Source organism: Pseudochaenichthys georgianus, chromosome 3 (assembly GCF_902827115.2).
Source record: "Pseudochaenichthys georgianus chromosome 3, fPseGeo1.2, whole genome shotgun sequence".
NCBI lineage: Eukaryota > Metazoa > Chordata > Actinopteri > Perciformes > Channichthyidae > Pseudochaenichthys > Pseudochaenichthys georgianus.
In genome coordinates, this window is record NC_047505.1 from 38,942,505 (window position 1) to 38,960,801 (window position 18,297).

The 18,297-nt window shown below is 39.6% G+C and overlaps 2 protein-coding genes and 1 long non-coding RNA gene across 6 annotated transcripts; 1 reads left to right on the forward strand and 2 right to left on the reverse strand.

Moving 5' to 3' along the window:
- Window positions 1–505: 505 nt before the first annotated feature.
- LOC139435930 (uncharacterized) lies at window positions 506–4,613 on the reverse strand. 4 transcript variants are annotated; one of them, XR_011645136.1, is made up of 4 exons: window positions 4,534–4,613; window positions 3,861–3,953; window positions 851–1,532; window positions 506–751 (listed from the first exon to the last, which is right to left on the reverse strand). It is a non-coding gene; the product is annotated as an uncharacterized lncRNA (long non-coding RNA). The 4 variants fall into 4 exon arrangements; XR_011645137.1 differs by lacking the exon at window positions 4,534–4,613 and adding an exon at window positions 4,427–4,445 and having other exon boundaries at window positions 851–1,535; window positions 3,887–3,953; XR_011645138.1 differs by lacking the exon at window positions 4,534–4,613 and adding an exon at window positions 4,427–4,444.
- On the forward strand, window positions 4,568–10,423 carry cyba (cytochrome b-245, alpha polypeptide). Its single transcript, XM_034078871.1, has 7 exons — window positions 4,568–4,625; window positions 7,881–7,977; window positions 8,255–8,324; window positions 8,774–8,848; window positions 8,943–9,026; window positions 9,152–9,233; window positions 9,617–10,423. Exons 2-7 carry the CDS (start codon window positions 7,920–7,922, stop codon window positions 9,800–9,802), a joined length of 555 nt encoding a protein of 184 aa, XP_033934762.1. The 5' UTR covers window positions 4,568–4,625; window positions 7,881–7,919; the 3' UTR covers window positions 9,803–10,423.
- Window positions 10,424–13,938: 3,515 nt separating this feature from the next.
- LOC117441717 (uncharacterized) lies at window positions 13,939–16,478 on the reverse strand. The gene is made up of 2 exons (XM_034077752.2): window positions 16,272–16,478; window positions 13,939–16,161 (listed from the first exon to the last, which is right to left on the reverse strand). Exons 1-2 carry the CDS (start codon window positions 16,476–16,478, stop codon window positions 15,307–15,309), a joined length of 1,062 nt encoding a protein of 353 aa, XP_033933643.1. The 3' UTR covers window positions 13,939–15,306.
- Window positions 16,479–18,297: the final 1,819 nt, after the last annotated feature.

Consider the following 18,297-nt stretch of genomic DNA (forward strand, 5'->3'; position numbering starts at 1 on the left):
TGCAACAATATTGAGTCAAAGTCCATGAAGATGGTCCTGACGTCCACTAGAACGAACATTTATAAAAGAGCTGTTATTTCAAAACTTGAATTATTTAATTGCTTTCAGAAGTAATTATATAGTTCCTCACATGTTAATAAACAAGTACATATATGATTTTCATGGTAAAAATAACAATTATTCAACAATATTTGACTTCTCCTCCTGCTTCTATAACATTTTGTTTTGGTATCCCAGCCATTTTGGATGAAAAGAAAGAGGAACTTCCCAGCATGCAATTGTAACCAATGACATATCACTGAAAAGACCAGGATGTCCTCTGTACAGTACATCAGGGATTGATAGATTACCTAAAAAGAGTAAAAGGAGATGCATGTTAACATTTCCACTACAGTGTACATTTGTCAATGGGCTGGGTCCCAGGAGGATACAGCATGCATAATAATCACAGTCATATTTTTTATGAATAGTCATTTATTAAATATGAATACAAGGTAGTCCCAAAAACAGTTCATATCGTCGGAAAAGCAGAGACGGACGTCACACTTGGTGCATTGTGTGTACCCTTTGCTGCAGTGTCCTCTCTTTGTCTTCACTGGAAAATGTGCCATTAGGTCCTTGCGTACATCCAGTGGAGGTTGTGATCTCTTGGATGGGGCCCCGTTTGGTGGACTCCCATCACCTGAGGATGGTCTCTTCTGAGCATTCAACGGGCTCCTTGATGTCACCGTCGGTGCTGGGCTCCCGGTGCCTGATACATGTCAAAAATACATTAGGATACAAGTCAAAAATATTACAGTGAAATATAGAAAAATATTACAAACGGAAAATAGCAGAAATGCATTCTTACCAAGATGAGAGAGGATGCTAGATCTGCCTGAAACTGTCTCCTGTTCAGGATCTCCTGCTTTGGCATCTTTAGAGCTTTGCACTCTCGCTTGAGGAGCCAGGCGTTGATCACAGCAAGGATGGTGTGCCAGAAGATGTACACGTACCAGCGTCGGGACTTCACACCTCCCATGTACTTGTTGTAAGTACTCACAATGTAAGGCCTCTCAACTTCTACGTAGGTTTTGTTGGCTTTGTCCCAGCGTTGAATTCTCTGCACAGGGTCTGGTCCAGCAAAGGATAACACAAGTGTCACCGCTCTGCTGTCATACCATTTGACAGCACAGATGTTGTGGTTGGATGTCAAAGCTTCCTCTCCCTTTTTTCTTCAAGCTCTTCTCCTCTTCAAGGTTACAATTGGGTAAGTGCACCGCCTGGCTGTTCCCACATAATGAATCCGACGATCAAGGAGCTTCACTACCAATGGGACACAGGTGAAGTAGCTGTCTGCGTATATCTTGTAGTTCTGACCTTCTGGAAGCATGGAGGTAAGCTTCATCACAACATCCAAAGTTCAGACGTGGCTCGTATCCCATTGACACTGCCTTGGTAGACATCAAAGTCACGGATCATTCCAGAGATTCCAGTTCTCACCCACACTTTGAACCCCCATGGGTGTGGCTTGCCTCATGTATTGCTTGATGCTACTGACATGGAAAAAGTAATTAATATGTATCAATAATACATATGCTTATTATAGTAATAGATTACCTGAAGGAATAGATAGAGTGGTGGGACAAGTGTTCATTCTGTCTGGCTTAGCCTACAATCATACTAAAAGGAATGCATGCACCGACCCCTTCCAGGTGTCCCGTATCTGAATCCTATTTACATTGTACATACACTTGAGTCACACAATACTACCTGGCTTAGCCTATTATAATAAAAGCAATACCTACACCCATACATACAGGTACACCGTAAACCAGTTCAACAAGTCACACAATTCTGCCCATCATAAAAGGAATACCTACACCCACACATGCAGGTAAACCAGTTCAACAAGTCACAATGCTGTCTGGCTAATGATAACAGGCTACTTATCATACTAAAAAGGGATACATCCAAGTGTGTTACGATGTGAGGTGCAGGTGAAAGAACGATACGTGGAGAGAGATTTTTCTTGCAAAAAATAAACGGGTGTTTTATTCTTAGCCTTCCACATTATTCCACAGAAACTGCATGCCTGGTGCTGCATTCACCAGCAAGGAACAAACACAAAAACGAATCCCCCTTCCCCTCTCTTCCCAACCTCATTTATAGGAGACTGCCCGCCTTCCCACTCCAACCTGGCCAATCAGGTCATGGTTCTGAAAGCGGAGTGAAGGCTTAAATACAAAATTAAACACTGTTGTCTACCTTTAATAAAACCCTAAAGGCTTAAGTAAATTCCTTATTGCATGGCCATAAATATGATACCTTCAAGAACAACAAGGTCTGCTTAAAACGGATAGTTTTTAACCTAATTGATACTCATAAAATCACACATTTCCTGACCAATCGCGTCCAAGACTCCGCCTAATCATACGGCACATATAAGGAGTACTTTGGAGGCGTGCTCCCCCTTTGAGCACTGGGACAAGATGGCCTCCAGGTCTGAACAAAGGAAATGGTGATTACTTGGTGCTTGTGTGTTTTACAAACTGACAAACGAATTTAGACACATTTTATTAGTTTGTCTATGTAAACTGTTTTTATAACTTTAACTGAAATAAAGGCAACTCAGAAAAAAACATGTACTACCTTTCTTAACAAACAAATAGTTAAGACCAACATGTTGTGAGGGAGGGAGTGTGTGCGCTTCCTCACAAAGCGTCCCAACACATTTCAGAAAGAACTGTTTCTGCCAGAACCAGAGTTAAATGTATGTGTGTAACTAATTAACTGATAAAATACAAGTATAGTTTAAAATATTGCTACAGATATAATTTCACATACTTTTATCAGTATAATAATGTATTAATTTATTCAATTCTGGTCTTAATTCAAAATCTTAACAGAGGACACATTTAGAACTTAGTTACATGTATAGTGAATTATCAAAGACATTATATTTCTATTAGTGTTTTATTTCCATATGTGATCATAAGGACAATCTCCATGACAGGGACACATGCTATTTTGACTACCACACTGACCCAGTGTTATAATATTACAACAAAGACATAAGCTGCTCAAAATCAAATGTGATGAATGTATTCCACAATAACTAAATATGTACATGTTTTAGACATTGTAATAAACACCAAAAAAAATTACTGACAAATCCAGTCCAATAAAACAAAGAGATGTTGCTCGTTTGAAGATTCGGAAGTTGTGTGAGTGTATGGCCAGAGGGCAGGACCTATACACACATTTACTACCCAATAGCATTGTGAGGCTGAACAAAATGACCTTTTGACTATGTAAATGTAACCTTTAAAAAAACAAAACATTTACTGACTTTTTTAGGATAGCTTAAAGTAATGTTGTAAAATTACAACCGTGGGCTGCCCTTACAGGGTTAAGGAGACCATCATCATTTTTTTAAATGTTTAACTTGCAAAAATATAATTTAAGACCATCATTATGTGGCGGGCGGTCGTTTTTAAAGGCAGAGCCACCCAAATACCAAAGTGCCTGACAATGCCAATGACAATGACAATTTAATTTACATCTCAGAAATAAGAAGGCTCTACAAGTTTGTGACTGACACAAAACAGACTTGGTTCATTTATAATGAAAAAGTTTAACAGTTTATTTCAATATGTCAATCACATGTATTTGTTTATTCTTGGTAAAAACACTTTATATAGAAAATTACTAAAAATCAATGAGGGGAAAAAAGGGAGTGGGCATGATACCAGCCAGGGGGAGGCAGTCTAACAGAGCTGTGTCCCACTTACCCACTACCGGTGCTTACTGCAAACCAAAACTCACTGCATACCAAAACTCACTGCATACCAAAACTCACTGCATGTCAAAAAACTCACTACAAACTGTGTCTCAGTGCTCCTACCGTGCACCGTACAAGCCGTGAAGGGAATCAGACTGTGTGCCTCCACCACTATCTGGCTCCAACTCCGCTGCAAGGGGCAAATAAAATTAGTATAAAGCAGAAGAAACAATTATCCAGTTGGTCCAAACGACTAACAGCAAAATACACTAAAATCCTAAATATAAGACAGCAAAATTAAATTCAAACAAAAACCTAACTCAAGCAAAACCTAACTAGCAAAACAGCAGCTGACACCACCTAGGAAAAACACATTGTACATTAGATTACAATACAGAAGTACACATTTAAATCTTTTAACTTAGGTAATTATAAACGTACCACTATGATTAATACTAAATTAGTAAGGAACAACACACATCCCTCCAGGTTAACAGGAACTTCAGGCATCACACTTGGCCAACAGAAGACCGGGTGAACAGGATACAAGCTGACAGATAGGCTAATACAAATGAATGTAATTCAGTGCTAATATAAGATGCACATGAGGAATATTAAGTTGCTGATCCAACATGACATCCAGCATCTGACAATTTACCATACCCTTAAGGTGGCAACAGGCAGGCAGCAAACGGCTGCCATGATGCAACAGGTGTCTTAAATACCCCTGAGTTAATTGGGGGTTGGCTCTGGGGGAGGAGTTTACCTACTTTAGGTGATGGTGAGTTCAGGGCCTAGAGATGGTGGGTCAGTGGAAGACGCTTGATTGGAGTTGATCTGTTGTGGCTGGTGTCGATTGACGGTGAGTGCGATATTGAGAGCAGCTGGTGAAATGGCGTCTCTGAGTCCTGGAGAGTAGGATATGGAAAGTGCATCTGAAGGAGGATGGAATGAATGAAGTAAGAACAAAGAGTTCAAGAAAGAAGATAGACATGTCAAGTGACGGTCTCAGTGAGTCTGATTCGCAGAATGGAATGAAAAGAACAAAGAAAAGGAATGAGAATGAGAATGAAGAGTGGAAAATGATTGTGGCGTTTGGTGAACAATCCGCAATTAAATTACCCTGTGGCCTTGACTAAAGCGATTCACAAATAAATTGGATCGATAATGCAAGCAAGATTTCTGAGCAAAGGACGGATGTTGGTAGAAATGATAAAATGCAAAGTTACTGAAAAATGAAGACCCTGAATGAAGTTCGAATTAAATGCCATGTTCCCGGAGCAAATCGGAAAATACGTGGAGTGATCAGTGGAGTTCTGCTAGACATCAGCATTGAAGAACTCAAGAAATAAATTTAAAGGGGGCAAAGTGTCAGTAGTTAAACGTCTTCCTACTAGGTGTCAGGGTATGCTAGTGGATAGTTTGTCTGTTCTTCTTCAGTTTGAAGAATCAATTCAACAGAAGATAATGATCGATTGCATGAGCTTTCCAGTAAGATGATTCATCCCTAAACCTCTGCTGTGCTTTAAATGCCAAATGTTTGGGCATGTGGCAGACAAGTGCAAAGCAACAAAGCCTATAGATGTCCAAAATGTGCGGGAGAACATGAACATGGTTGTTGTGTGCTGCAGGTGCCAAGGTGAAATGTTGTAACTGTGGTGGGGAACATAGTGCTGCGTATCAGGGCTGCGAAGTGCAGAAAAAGGCCAAGGAGGTACAGCGATACAAAGTACAAAACAAAGTCTCATATGCTGAAGCAACAGAACAGGTATCACAAAACTTAACTAGGAAATCCCAAGTAGCAGCAAGTATATTCTCTTCAAAAGATTTTCCCAAACTCCCACAGGCAAAGGAAAACCTCCACAATATGTTCACATAAGTGTGTGATAGGATGCATTGATTGTTAATAAGTACAAATGTGTGGCCTTTATTGGAAAAGTGGTGAATGTTGCCCAACAAACAAAAAAGAGGTCAAGATGGAAAACAATAGTGGAAGCAGCAGCAATTTTTACAATCCATGTAATAAACTCAAAATAAGGAATTAGACAGACTTTGTCAAGGAAATGAAATAATGTGGTGTGGTGATTAAACGCACATAATACAATGTGGGGAGGGAGATCAACAGATTACAACGGACAGGTAGTGGAGGATTTAATGGAGGCAAAGGAATTTGTTTGTTTAAATAATGGGCAAGGTACAAGACTCAATTTTAGAGATGGAAAAGAGTCTGCGATAGATCTAACTCTGGTATCAAGTGAATTAGCTTCTGGTAGCAGTTGGGAAGTATTGGCAAATAACAGTATTGGGAGTGATCATTTTCCGATTATAATCAAGTTTGATGTAACTAATGGTTGAGCTAGATGGTATAATGAGATGGAATTTTGCTAAAACAAAAAGTATAGATGAAATAAATGAGCAATTTACTTCAAATATATAAAAGCGCTAATTGAAGGAATACAACTGGTAAACTTAGTAAAAGTGTTAAGATGGTACCCTGATGGAACAAAGAATGGCATGATGCAATCCGAAACAAGATCAGGCTGTTTTGGAAAGTTAAAAAAGACACATTCAATAATCAACTTATTAGAGTAAAGGCACAGGCTCAGGTAAGGACAATTGTTAAAAGAGCAAAAAGGGAATGTTGGAGAGGATTCTGTTCGAGTATTGGGAGAACTACACCATTAGATAACGTATGGAATTGGACAGCAAAGTAACCTGCCAGTGTTAGAGAATGGAGGGGAAATTGCCACTGGTGCTATGGAAAAGGCAGAAATTCTAGCTAAGAATTTTGTAAAAGTTAATTCTTCTGAAAATGTGACAGAAGAAGGTAAGATCAGGAGACAGGAAGTGTTGGATGAACATCCTAATGTATATGAGGAAAGACATTTCACAAGATTCACGTCGCTGAGTGTTGTAAATGTACCTTTTTCTATTCAAAAGTTGAGAAGAGCACTAAGTAAGTGTATAATGACTGCTCCTGTGAAAGATAATGTATCTTACATAATGTTGCCCAAATTGAGTGATTTTGCATTAGGAAAGCTGCTGGAGATGTACAATAAGATCTGGGAGAAAGGGAAGCTGCCAATAATATGGAAAGAGTCTGTCATTATTCTTATTACAAAACATGTGAAAGACCCAACCAGTCTAGTCAGTTATAGACCTATTAATAGCTCTGACGTCGCACTTATGGAAAGAATGATAACAGAAAGGCTGATGTACTATGTTGAAAAAAAATGAATGAATGACTCCATATCAGAGTGGGTTTAGAAGAGGGCGGAGTACTTTAGATCCACTTCTGTGCCTGGAATCTGAAGTCAGGAAAGCTCAAGCGAATAAGGAGTGTGTTGTAGCTGTATTCTTTGATGTGAAAAAAGCTTACGATATTATGATGTGGAAGGAAGGATTATTAATAAAACTGGACATTATGGATTTTTTGTTTGGCCGTGCCATCAGAGTCCGAGTTGGCAATTCATATTCTCGAAGGCATGAAGTTGAGAATGGAACCCCGCAGGGGAGTGTAATCAGTCCTCTTTTGTTTTCTATTATGATAAATGATATATACAAGTTGGATCCGATATTGGTAAGTCACTTTTTGCAGACGATGGAGCTATTTGGAAAAGGGGTAGAAATGTAAATTATATTGTAGGTAAGATTCAGGAAGCCATTACGAAAATTGAAAGATGGTCTCTGACATGGGAGTTTAGAAAAATGTCGGTAGAAAAAACTGAAACTTTATTTTTTTCGAGAAAAAGGATAGTTGAGGAGGTTAAAACATAAAATGAATTCATTTATCTATGGCAAAATAAGAAGAACTTGAAGAAGAATATAAACACATTATATAAAATAACCTCCCTAAAAAAAGATTTGCGTATGTTATTAACGCAGGCCCTACTTAACCTGTCCGTTTTCTCATTATTATTTACCTGTCTGGTATGTTTGCCTGTTTAGCCCTGCCCCTTCCCGATGTAGTCCTGCACTGTTCGGAAATGACGCCAGAAAAGGGATCGGCTATCGGTAGCCCTGCCTCTCAGCCTACATGCACACCTCACATCTCGTAAATACATGTTCTTCCTTGTAGAAACAATATAACTGTGAGCCGCTCTCCGGTGAGTTTCAGAGTTTCAGAGTTTTCAGAGGGGCCGCTTCAGTGATCGCGATGGGGAAACTAGAGTGGGCGATGTGGGCCAATGAGCAGGCTCTGGCTTCAGGACTTAGTGAGTATACAACTTTATCTAAAGATACAATACAAATATTACTGAACTTAACATATTATTATCTGATTACGTTTCATGGGTAAATGAGCATTATAATTCAAACTGAAATATTTTCATTAATCTTATATTTTGTATGCATTACAATTTCAACTTTATAACATAATCAGCTATAAATCCAAATTGTTTTAATCAACAATCAAGTCGATGTACAAACAGACTCAACGTTTGTGTCTTTTTTTATAAGTTTTAATTTGATCTTTCTGCTTCCTTCTTTCAGTTCTCCTCACTGGAGGCATTGTGGGGGTGGCTGGACAGTTCAGAGGCTGGCAGTTTGCTGCTTATGCTATGTATCCTTTACACTGTGCATAAAGCAGATATCAAGATGTCTCTTCTTGAAAGTGTTCATTATCAAGTTTCCCACCTTGTAGATTTACTATAATGCGTTTAAAGTCTTATTTAGCCTAAAAGGCTAAATAATATTTATGAAATAATTCATAAAAAAAACAAGCTTGAAACAGATGTGATATAGGGGAGCACTAAATGAAATCCACTACCACTATTTATTTTTGGCAAGTTAACATTGTAGCCTGGCCTTATATTGTATTGTTTAGCTGGACAATATAATTAGTGTCAAACGTGGGTACTTTTATTTAAATAATCATAGTTTTTCGTAGGCCAGAAAGAAATTAGTCCAAGTAAACCTGCTCACTGTCACAGATGTTAATATAAATGATTGTCCTATTATAGTTGTGATGAGTGAATCTTGTGAAATGAAAAAGTCTTGACAGATAACTAGTGCTGCTGGGGCATTCGTGTGTCTACTTGAGTATCCACGAAGCAAGAGGACCAAGGGCACAAGTGTGGAGAGAACGTAAGTGATTTTCATGATTTAAAGGCTCAGGTTCAGGTTCACTGATGATTTGCCTGAATATTGTTGCTCACTCCTGTGTCTTGTTCTCTCTCAGGGGCCAGTACTGCTTCACTGTATGTGTGAAATCCTTTGGGCCATTGACAAGGAACTACTATGTCAGAGCATTTTTACATGCTGCGTGAGTGTTACACTCGTCACTTTCCTTTTTTAGACTGCATTCCTGTTATTCACAGTCAGTCTTTCCACAATGGACACATTGGCTTATTGTGTTTTGTCCTTACATTTCCTTTCTGTCTTTCTTAGACTCAGTGTACCTGCAGGTTTTTTGCTTGCTACTGTCCTCGGGTGTGTGTGCCTGGGCATTGCCAGCATCATCTACCTTGCAGTAAGTGGGCAGCTTTTGCAAAATGAATCTCCAGTTTGTATATTAACTTTAATAAAGGTGATGGATTAGACTTGAAGTGGCCAGTTCTCAGAAAAAAGGAAGTGGAAACAAGGAAGAGATTGTTTCATGACTAGTATCTCTGTTGAGACATGGCCCTTTTGTTATGAAAACCGACCAGTCAGAGGTGTGCCTGAATTCTTAAACAAACCTAGATGTGGCAATAAGCCAAAGATATAAAGCTTTCCAAGTAGTTCAGTTTATCTAATTGCCACTATCACATATCTCTTATTATTGTTGATTATAATAGTTTATAGATATGCTTAACTTTATCTTACTCTAGCCAAACACCACTGACTATTCTTTGTCAACACTTTGTTTTCTAGGCAGCTATCCGAGGTGAACACTGGGAGCCCATTCTTCCAAAGAAGGAGATAGCCAGAAAGCCAGATGACAGCATGAAGAATCCACCTCAGAATCCACCACCAAGACCTCCTCCTGAGACGCGCAGAAAGCGAGTCGACGACCTGGAGGGAGCAGCCTATGACAACCCCATTCCTGTTGGCGAGTAACCAGCCCATTGCTCCACCCTCTGTATTCCTTTTCCTCACTGCCTGAGATATTTGCACAAAACCAGTCTTACGTCACCATTTTCTCAGTTTATGGACAAATGAATTTTTCTGAAGTTAAGGAAACACTTGTGACTGGACTACATGTTGACTACTCTGCAGAGAAATAGCTTATAAACAGAGAAAACATCTTCTTGAAAAGAATTTAGAATTCAATTAAGGATGGGTATAGTGAATGTTACTTTTGAAAAAAACAAACATGCCCCCAGAAGTCAATGGTAATGCTATCGCTGCTCAGTGCCAACCAATGACAAAAGTTGTCTAGTCAAAAGACTCTAGGTAAGGTAGTTATTTTTACTGCCGTTTCAAATGTGCTGTTTTCTCTGCCAACCACTGTACTGTATATTCTGTAATGGCATACAACATATTCTGTTATTAATAAATGTCACTCGGTGTGTTTGTCTATTTAATGAGGTAAACTGATCACAATACTGTAGGACTACACAGCACAGTTTTCTACAAATAAATACACAATTAGGTCTTGGTTGTGTCACATTGATATTAGGCGTTTGTTATTTTGTCTGTACTTTGATGTGTTGTAAATAAACCCTTTGTGCCTCTGAATCATAAACTTTCCTTGGTTTTTACATAAGTCTTATTTGACAAGTTCCGTTTGGATGATTATTTTAAGTTATGAAATGTGCCACTTCCCCATTTCGCAAACACAAAGGATTTCAATACATTGGAGTTTCCCTTTCTTAAGTGTAATTTCTACATTTCTTCATTTAGCCGACACTTTCATCAAAAACCACTTACAATGTCTTTCTCATTGTTTGTCACATTGCTGTTTTTTGTTGACTTTAGATGGAAACAACATGTTAATACTTCTGGCTAGTTGTCAGACAAGTTCTGCGTGTTTGTCATTTCTATTCTCATGTCTCCAGGTTTTGTTTTTGTCCTTCACAGCTGACCTGTTAAGCAGCTGTACTCTGTGTGAAAACCACAGAGGTACTGTGACACTTCCCCATTTTATTGTGTGGGGCTGCAACATGTGAAGTGCAAACCAATGTACAGCAGTTGTTTATTTTAGATATGTATCAGTACTATATAAAAATAATTACTCAAATAATCTACTTATAGGTTATATGCCTAAAGTAATTTCTATGAAAAAAGTTTGGGGGAAAATATGCAGGTTTTTTAAATGCATCTTTTTTTTACAGCATGTAATGCAAGACTCGAAACAATAAAAGTTATTTAAAACCTGCCAGGCAGTTTACATTAGGGAAATGCTGCCACCTCCTGCTGTGTGAGAACAAAACATACTCCGTTGATTTGGAACAGTATTTGTACTGTAGGCTTAGAGTTTCAGGATAAGTGAGGTTAAACTATTTCATTTACACAGCAAGATTCATACACTCAGGTTTCAAAGCACTCTAAATGTGTCAACCTCTAGACGTATAACGAAACAGTGCAATACAAATCTCCTTGAGATACAAACACAATGTGCATTTAAAAATATGAAAAAGAAAATAAATTATAAAATACCCAAAATGTAATAAGTGACATGACCGCGAAAGAAAGATACATTACAGTTCTTATGCCATGTAAAAAGTACTACCTCCTGTTCAAAATTGTACCATAACATTAATAGTTATTGATGCAATTTTATTCCGTCCTGTGGGGGGCAGTAGCACACAAAGAACCGTTTAATCTGTTAGAAGAAAACCAACCAATGGGATTGTGGGGAAGGAAATATCACAAACAAAACATACAAGATTGCTGGGAATATTCCAAATACCAGGGGCGTAGGTTTACATGGACAAGTAAAGGAAAAATAAGGACATACGACATGCATGATTTAGAGTTTACACTATCAAATCCATTCAGTAGTGTTTCCCCATGGCTTTTTCCAATAGTAAATATTGGTGATGGCGAGATTAAGCTTTATGAAGCTTTGAAGCTTTCCAGCCAATTGGTTCGCAAAAGGGTTCATTTGAACCCCCCTCTTGGTCAAAGTGTGTAAAACAGGCAGATTTGACATCTCAACATTGTGCTCTCTCATACCGAGTTCCCAATGAGTAAAGCCTTAGAATAACTCTAAACAACGAACATTAAATCATATTTTCATGTTAACAATATTGGATTTATTCCAGTTTAATGATTGTGATTGAAAAGCCTAAAGAGGCTGGTATACATTGCAAAGAGGGATTTGTATTCCTTAATACTATTCGTAAACTTAACCACGTTGTAGCCTGAGAAAGGCTAAACCATAAGAATACATTTATTAATTACATTATTATAGTAAATATAGATATGAGTATTCTAGAAAAAGAGAGTGGCAAATAAATGAAGTAGGAATCAAAACAAATATGTACCTCAGGAATAATTGTCACAATTACCTCAAACTATACACAGATGGTTCTAAGAACAAGGAAGAGTGTGTTGGAGTTGGTATATCCCAGACTTTAAAATATCGATCTCAAAACGAGCGTCAGATCAACTACTGCTGTAGTGCTGTACACTACACAGCAGAAATGCTGGCAATAATAATAATAGGATTACAGTGGGTTGAAGAGGTCAGACCAGATAGGGTGGTGATATGCACAGATTCATTATCCATATTAAAAAGCATACAGTCAACAACAACTGTCAGAGAAGACATACTCATAGAAATTAACCATAGCTTGTTAAGACTTCACAGAGGCGTAGATCTGCAGTACTGCTGGGTGCCTGCACATGAGGGGGTGAAAGGGAACGAGTGTGCTGATAAATTAGCAAAAAGTGCACTACAAAAGGAAATAACATTACCAGTTTGACTTGGAAAAGGAGAAGGAAAAGCAGAAATTAAGAAAAAAGGGGATGGAGATCTGGCAGAAAAGGTGGGAGAAAGACCAGAAAGGCAACGAGTATCATAAAGTACAAAAAAAATTACAATTAATATTTATAAAGAAAGAAACAGAAGGGAGGAAATCATGATAGCTAGACTCAGACTGAATCACACAGCATTGAATAGTACGCTGATGTCATGGGGAAAAGTAACAGTGACAAGTGTCGGAACTGTGGAGTTAAAGAAAATGTGGAACATATCTTATTACATTGTGACATCTATAAAGCTGAAAGGGAAAAACTAGAGGATAAAGTTATAGATGCAGAGAGGGAATGGAGTGTGTTTGGTATTCTGGGATCAGAAGGAGAGGGAGTAAGAGCTACCAGAAAGTCACTGTTTAAAAACTGGGGTAGGTAAAATAATCTAACATTAGGTTGGAATAGATCATGGATTTTTGTTTTATTTTGTTTTGTTTATTTTATGTTTTTATGTTATGTATCTTTATTTTTTGATTAGATCATAGGCCTACTAGTCTAGATGGAAATAGGGGTCCACGCGCACCCCTCGGAATTTTTTATGCCACCTGATTTTTCTTAATCCTTAAAGTGTCTACTTTCAGAATCTGCCAGGTACCAAGCTGAAATAATGTCCGAAAGGCTCCATTTTTAACCCTTTATTGCACCTAACCCAAAACCGAAACATTACAATTTGATGTAGCAAGAGGCATAACCTTTGAAGTAAACAACATACAGAGACAAATGAATACATTTTTCCATACAATTCTGACCCTATGAATTCAATGGAATGGTTATTTTTGACATCTGACAACATTTTGACTGTATTTCTGGACAAAAACAGCAAAAAATGCAAAAAATGTGTGTCTGACCAACTACTTTTTTATTTTTCAAACGCATAGAGTGAATATTTGTTGACAATCAGTTTTTTTTCAATCCTCCAAGTATTTATTTTAAGATTATATTGGGTACCAAGCTGAAATAATGTCCCAAAAGCTAGTTTTAACCCTTTATAGCACCTAACCCACAAATCGAAACATGAAAATAGAATGTAATGTAGAATGTAGGCATAACTTTTGAAGTAGACAACTTACAGAGCGAAATTAATACATTTTCCCACACAATTTTGATCCTAGGAATTCAATTGGATGGTTATTGTTGACATTTGACAACATTTTGACTGTATTTCTGGACAAAAACAGCAAGAAATGACCAAACGTGTGTGTATGACCGACTACCTTTTCAACACATATGGTGAATATATGTTCACAATCAGTTTTTCTCTAATCCTTTAAATGAAATGAAATGATTCAATAAAATGTTGTTGGGTTTATTTTTAACTCTTTATTGCACCAAAATCAAACATGAAAGATTATGTAAAGTGTGATATAATTACAACTTGAACAATGAATACATTTACCTTTTCATGTCACTACCAACTTGCTGACCTAAACTACTCATCATCCTCATCGTCACTGAAGAGATCTTCTAATTCAATTTCTTCCATCTCCAGCTCTTCATCCTCATGCTCGTACTCTCCATTCACTTCACCCACAGACAAGTTATTGTTGGCGTAATCGTACCTTGTCAAGAGCTGTGTGCTCTTCTGACTCTGCTCTCTGAGCCAGTACCTCAACAAGAGAAGGAGGGAGGATGGGTCCAATTGCCCAGACCGGTTCCAACACCTCCTCTTCTCCTGTCTTCTCCCAACCCATGCCTGGATCATGTGGTTTTGGGCTCTCGATTATTGCCTTGTCTGCTCTCTTGTAGAAGGCGACTCTGTAGTTGGCTCGCTGGACATGTGGAATGAGACAGACCTTGGGGGGAGGCAGGCGTTCCAGGTCTACTTTTGACTTAGAGTCCAGGACTTTGTCAGCGCCGACCATCTTTCTCATCATGTTCACCCGTATTGTGTTAACTGATGTCATCCGTGCTTGGCCATACATAATGCATGTGAAGCTCTCCATCTCCTCTTGAAGCTCATCAGTGACCATCCAGTCTGCACCAAGCTGCCTGAAAACTTTGTGGAGTTTAGGAGTCTTCTCCAGCTTCTTCAGGGGATTCACCTTGCCTTTGCCTTTAAAAGCGCTGGTACAGTCCTCCCCAGTAAAGACGTAGAATCCCAGCAGTGTGCTACAGTAGTCAGGGCCCAGTGATTCCGACAGTTCTGTCCCATTTATCAGTGTGCGATGTTTGCCAGAGCCGTGGTCAAGGTAGATGGAGAGGTTGAGGAGGATCATCAGGATGTCTGTGTCAGGTGTCCTCACCACACTGGACTTGTACCCCCATTTGACAGCCTGGTGGAGGTACAGGACAATCCGGCTGTCTGTCTCCTCCTGGTTGGATCGCAGTTCATAGATCTCAGAAGTCTGGACCTGTAACAATCAAACAAAGTAAATGAATACTACTACACCTCCGGGTGTTTGGACCATCAATTATGCGCTTCTCAGAAGAGCCACGTCTGAGCCTCTCCTGGGCTTTGATGGAATCTGGCTGGTAGACATCTGTAGAGAACACAAAATGGTGCTTGGCAACCATTTGGTCCAGGAGCTGGTTTCTCCTCCTCTAGAAAAAACATTGAACAGCAACCGTTCGAGTGCCTCTGTGACCGCCTTCAGACTGAAGAGAGCCTTTGCATATGACTTCCCGCTCAGGATATTTTTCAGTCAACCACTGTTTGCGAGGCCAGCTTCTATGAGGATCTCGGCGTAGCCAGCTCCAAGACACTTGCGCCCAGTGAGTCTGCCCATGTAATTCATGGATGTGTGGAACTTGCCAATGAGGTTCACATGCTTACTGAATTCCTCCTCGTACTTCCATACTATAGGACAGGCTTTCATGACGACTCCCAGGTCAAACGTGTTGATGGTGTATGGCTGTCCAACCTCCTCAGTTGCTGCCTCGGATCTCTTGCGTAGCTCATACACTACTGCGTTGTCTGTAATGGGCTGGTTGATGGGGGTGTAAAAGTCGATGGTAGATTTCCTAGGAGGCACTTTCCCTGTGCTTGAAATAAAACCACCAAATCCAGGCACTTGCTGCTTGCCCAGGCTGCTCAACCATCTGATGAGGAGGTGGGTGTTGTACTGCAACATTGAGGCATCATATGTCACTTGGTTCTCAGCAGGAGGGGTAAAGTTGGCATTCTTGGGGAATTTGGGGTCAACTCTTTTGAATGCCAGCTCTGGCAGCGTCTCGGGAGGCGTGATCTTAAGGTTTCTCATCTTGGATGACCTGTCATAGAGAGGAAGGGTCCTTTTCTTGGTACTCACATGGCTCTCCTTCACTTCTTGAATCATGATTCCCCCGGCACTGTTTACCACATTTGAACCATGAACATTGGTAGTGATTCTGTTCAGGTTGTCCCACTCGCTGTGAAAAACAGTGTTTCCCTCGCCAGTGATGATTTGAGGGGTCAGGTTGGTGGACATTTCATCAAAAGCCTTGGCCATGGCTGTCTCAAGTTCCATACTGAAGTAATATGTCTCCGAGTGTCCTAGTCGTGAAAGGATGGTTGTGAGCTGTAAAGATAAACAAATGTTTTTTTTATCAATATCAAATACCTGTATGAAGCATAGTTGAGCAATGACAATGTAGGACCTCATAAGCAATAAGTTAGCTGATCACTCACCTGTTTTCTTCGATAGAGGTGCCGAAGTGTGGCACACAGGAGGATGTGCTTTGGGAGTTTCCACTTGCTGTTAGTTGCTGCTCGACACACATCTTGTGTAATCGAATAGACCAGCCTCTGCGTCTTCTCACACTTTTCTTCATCAAGTGTCCCAGTCACCACTGAGCTCAGAAAGTGTACAAGATGCTCTGGGAGCAGTTCATCCATTTTCACAGCATCCAGCTCCTGTGCAGTTGGGGGCCATGGTAGCTCCTTTGACTCTTTGAATGCCTTTTTAATGTGAGAATTGAGGGTGAGTGCTGCTTCTTGTAGTTGATCAGATGTTCCAAGTTTGTACGCACATTTAACTGCTTCATCTACAGTAAGGGCGGTGGTGGCGAAGTCGATAGGGACTCGGCTTGGCAACTGGAAGGTCACCAGTTCAAGTCCCGGCAAGACCAAGTGCTACCGAGGTGTCCCTGAGCAAGGCACCGTTCCCCACACTGCTCCCCGGGCGCCGTTCCAAATGGCAGCACACTGCTCCTAACACTAGGATGGGTCAAATGCAGAGAAACAATTTCCCCACGAGGGATTAATAAAAGTCCATCTTATCTTATGTATATAAGGTTCAACTCAAGACAACCATGGTGTGGTACCTTTGAGAATGTGAGTTCACGAGATATGTCTTTGTCTCCTTGTAAACGTCTTGCCAATTTCTCACTGCGGTATTCAGGATTAGGAAAACCTTCACCTTCCAGTGTCTTCCTGTACAAGTTGCACATGGATCTTAGCTGGACGACTTCTTTGTGTTCAACCACATTCCTAAGAATGTCATCCTTTACTACACAATAGGACTTGTCATGTGCTGCCATTTTCCGGGCTTGCGGGCTGTCAATGTTGTCTGCTGCCTTTTTTCCTCTCTTCCTTCCACGCTCATGGTTTTGGTAGTCATTGTTGAAGTTATTTCTGCATATTGGATGATACTGAGCTTCCATAGCAAAGAGGTCCTTGCCCTGCACCTTGCGATAAAGATCCTCTTTCTTCAATTCCTGCGCCCTAGGTTTGATAACTTTCCAGGCTGGTTCTTTGTGTTTCCAACTCTGAAACTTTTTTAGCTCTTCAGTCTTCCCCTTGAACTTGGTTGTTGTTTTGTCACAGAAGATACACTGATTTGGGAACAAGAAGGATCACCGAGCCCCTTCAGTTTGACTTGAGAGACATTTGGGATGGCGTAGGGAGTCCTTTATCGATGACGATGATTCACCAGATGTAGAAGCCTTTGACACTTTTAAACGATCCAATTTCCCTGTGAAGGTTTTGTAGCAGTTTTGATGATAGCCAGTTTTATCCAAAAGCAAGCCTTCTAACGTCAATGGTATTTGGTCACAAATATCCTTCATGCGGTATGGTGAGGTGGCTGTTTCGCAGAGTCTCATATCACGAACACTGTGTAGATACGATAGCTTCTCGCTTGCCCCCCCTTGCATTTGCCGAGCATGATACAATTACCATACTCAGAAGTTGAGACATGTAAAATACATGTTATCGATCTAATCCTCTTTAGAGGCACTTCAGCTGTGTTACAATGTTTCCTTTTTCCCATTGTCAGCAGTTTATGAAGTAATCAGCCTGAATAAAGAAATTAGAAACATTAGATAGCTACCAACACTCTGAGGAGGACCAAATGATGAAGTATACAATGTTTCCTTTTTCCTATGGTTAGTATGAGTAATCAAACTGAAAATAAAGAAAAACATTATCTAGCTACTAACTTAGCTAGCTACCAACACTATAGTCAAGAATACAATGTTTTTTCCTTTTCCCTATTGTTAGTAGTGAGTAATCAGCCTGAAAATGCTGAAAAACATTAGCTAGCTATCAACTCAGCTAGCTACCAACTTAGCTAGCTCCCAATTTAGCTAGCTACCAACACTACTTAGTCAAGATTACAGATGTGATTTCTGTATACCTTTTGTTGAAGAATTACTTGTATATGACTATTAGGTATATCTTAATAATAGTTAATAATAATTATTAATAATACTTA

Coding starts and splice junctions, on each gene's coding strand:
- cyba (XM_034078871.1), top strand. CDS start 7,920: ATGGGGAAACTAGAGTGGGCGATGTGGGCCAATGAGCAGGCTCTGGCT. Junction 8,849..8,942: donor GGCACAAGTGTGGAGAGAAC/GTAAGTGATTTT, acceptor GTTCTCTCTCAG/GGGCCAGTACTGCTTCACTG. Junction 9,234..9,616: donor CCAGCATCATCTACCTTGCA/GTAAGTGGGCAG, acceptor TTTGTTTTCTAG/GCAGCTATCCGAGGTGAACA.
- LOC117441717 (XM_034077752.2), bottom strand. CDS start 16,478: ATGGATGAACTGCTCCCAGAGCATCTTGTACACTTTCTGAGCTCAGTG. Junction 16,162..16,271: donor ACCTCTATCGAAGAAAACAG/GTGAGTGATCAG, acceptor TTATCTTTACAG/CTCACAACCATCCTTTCACG.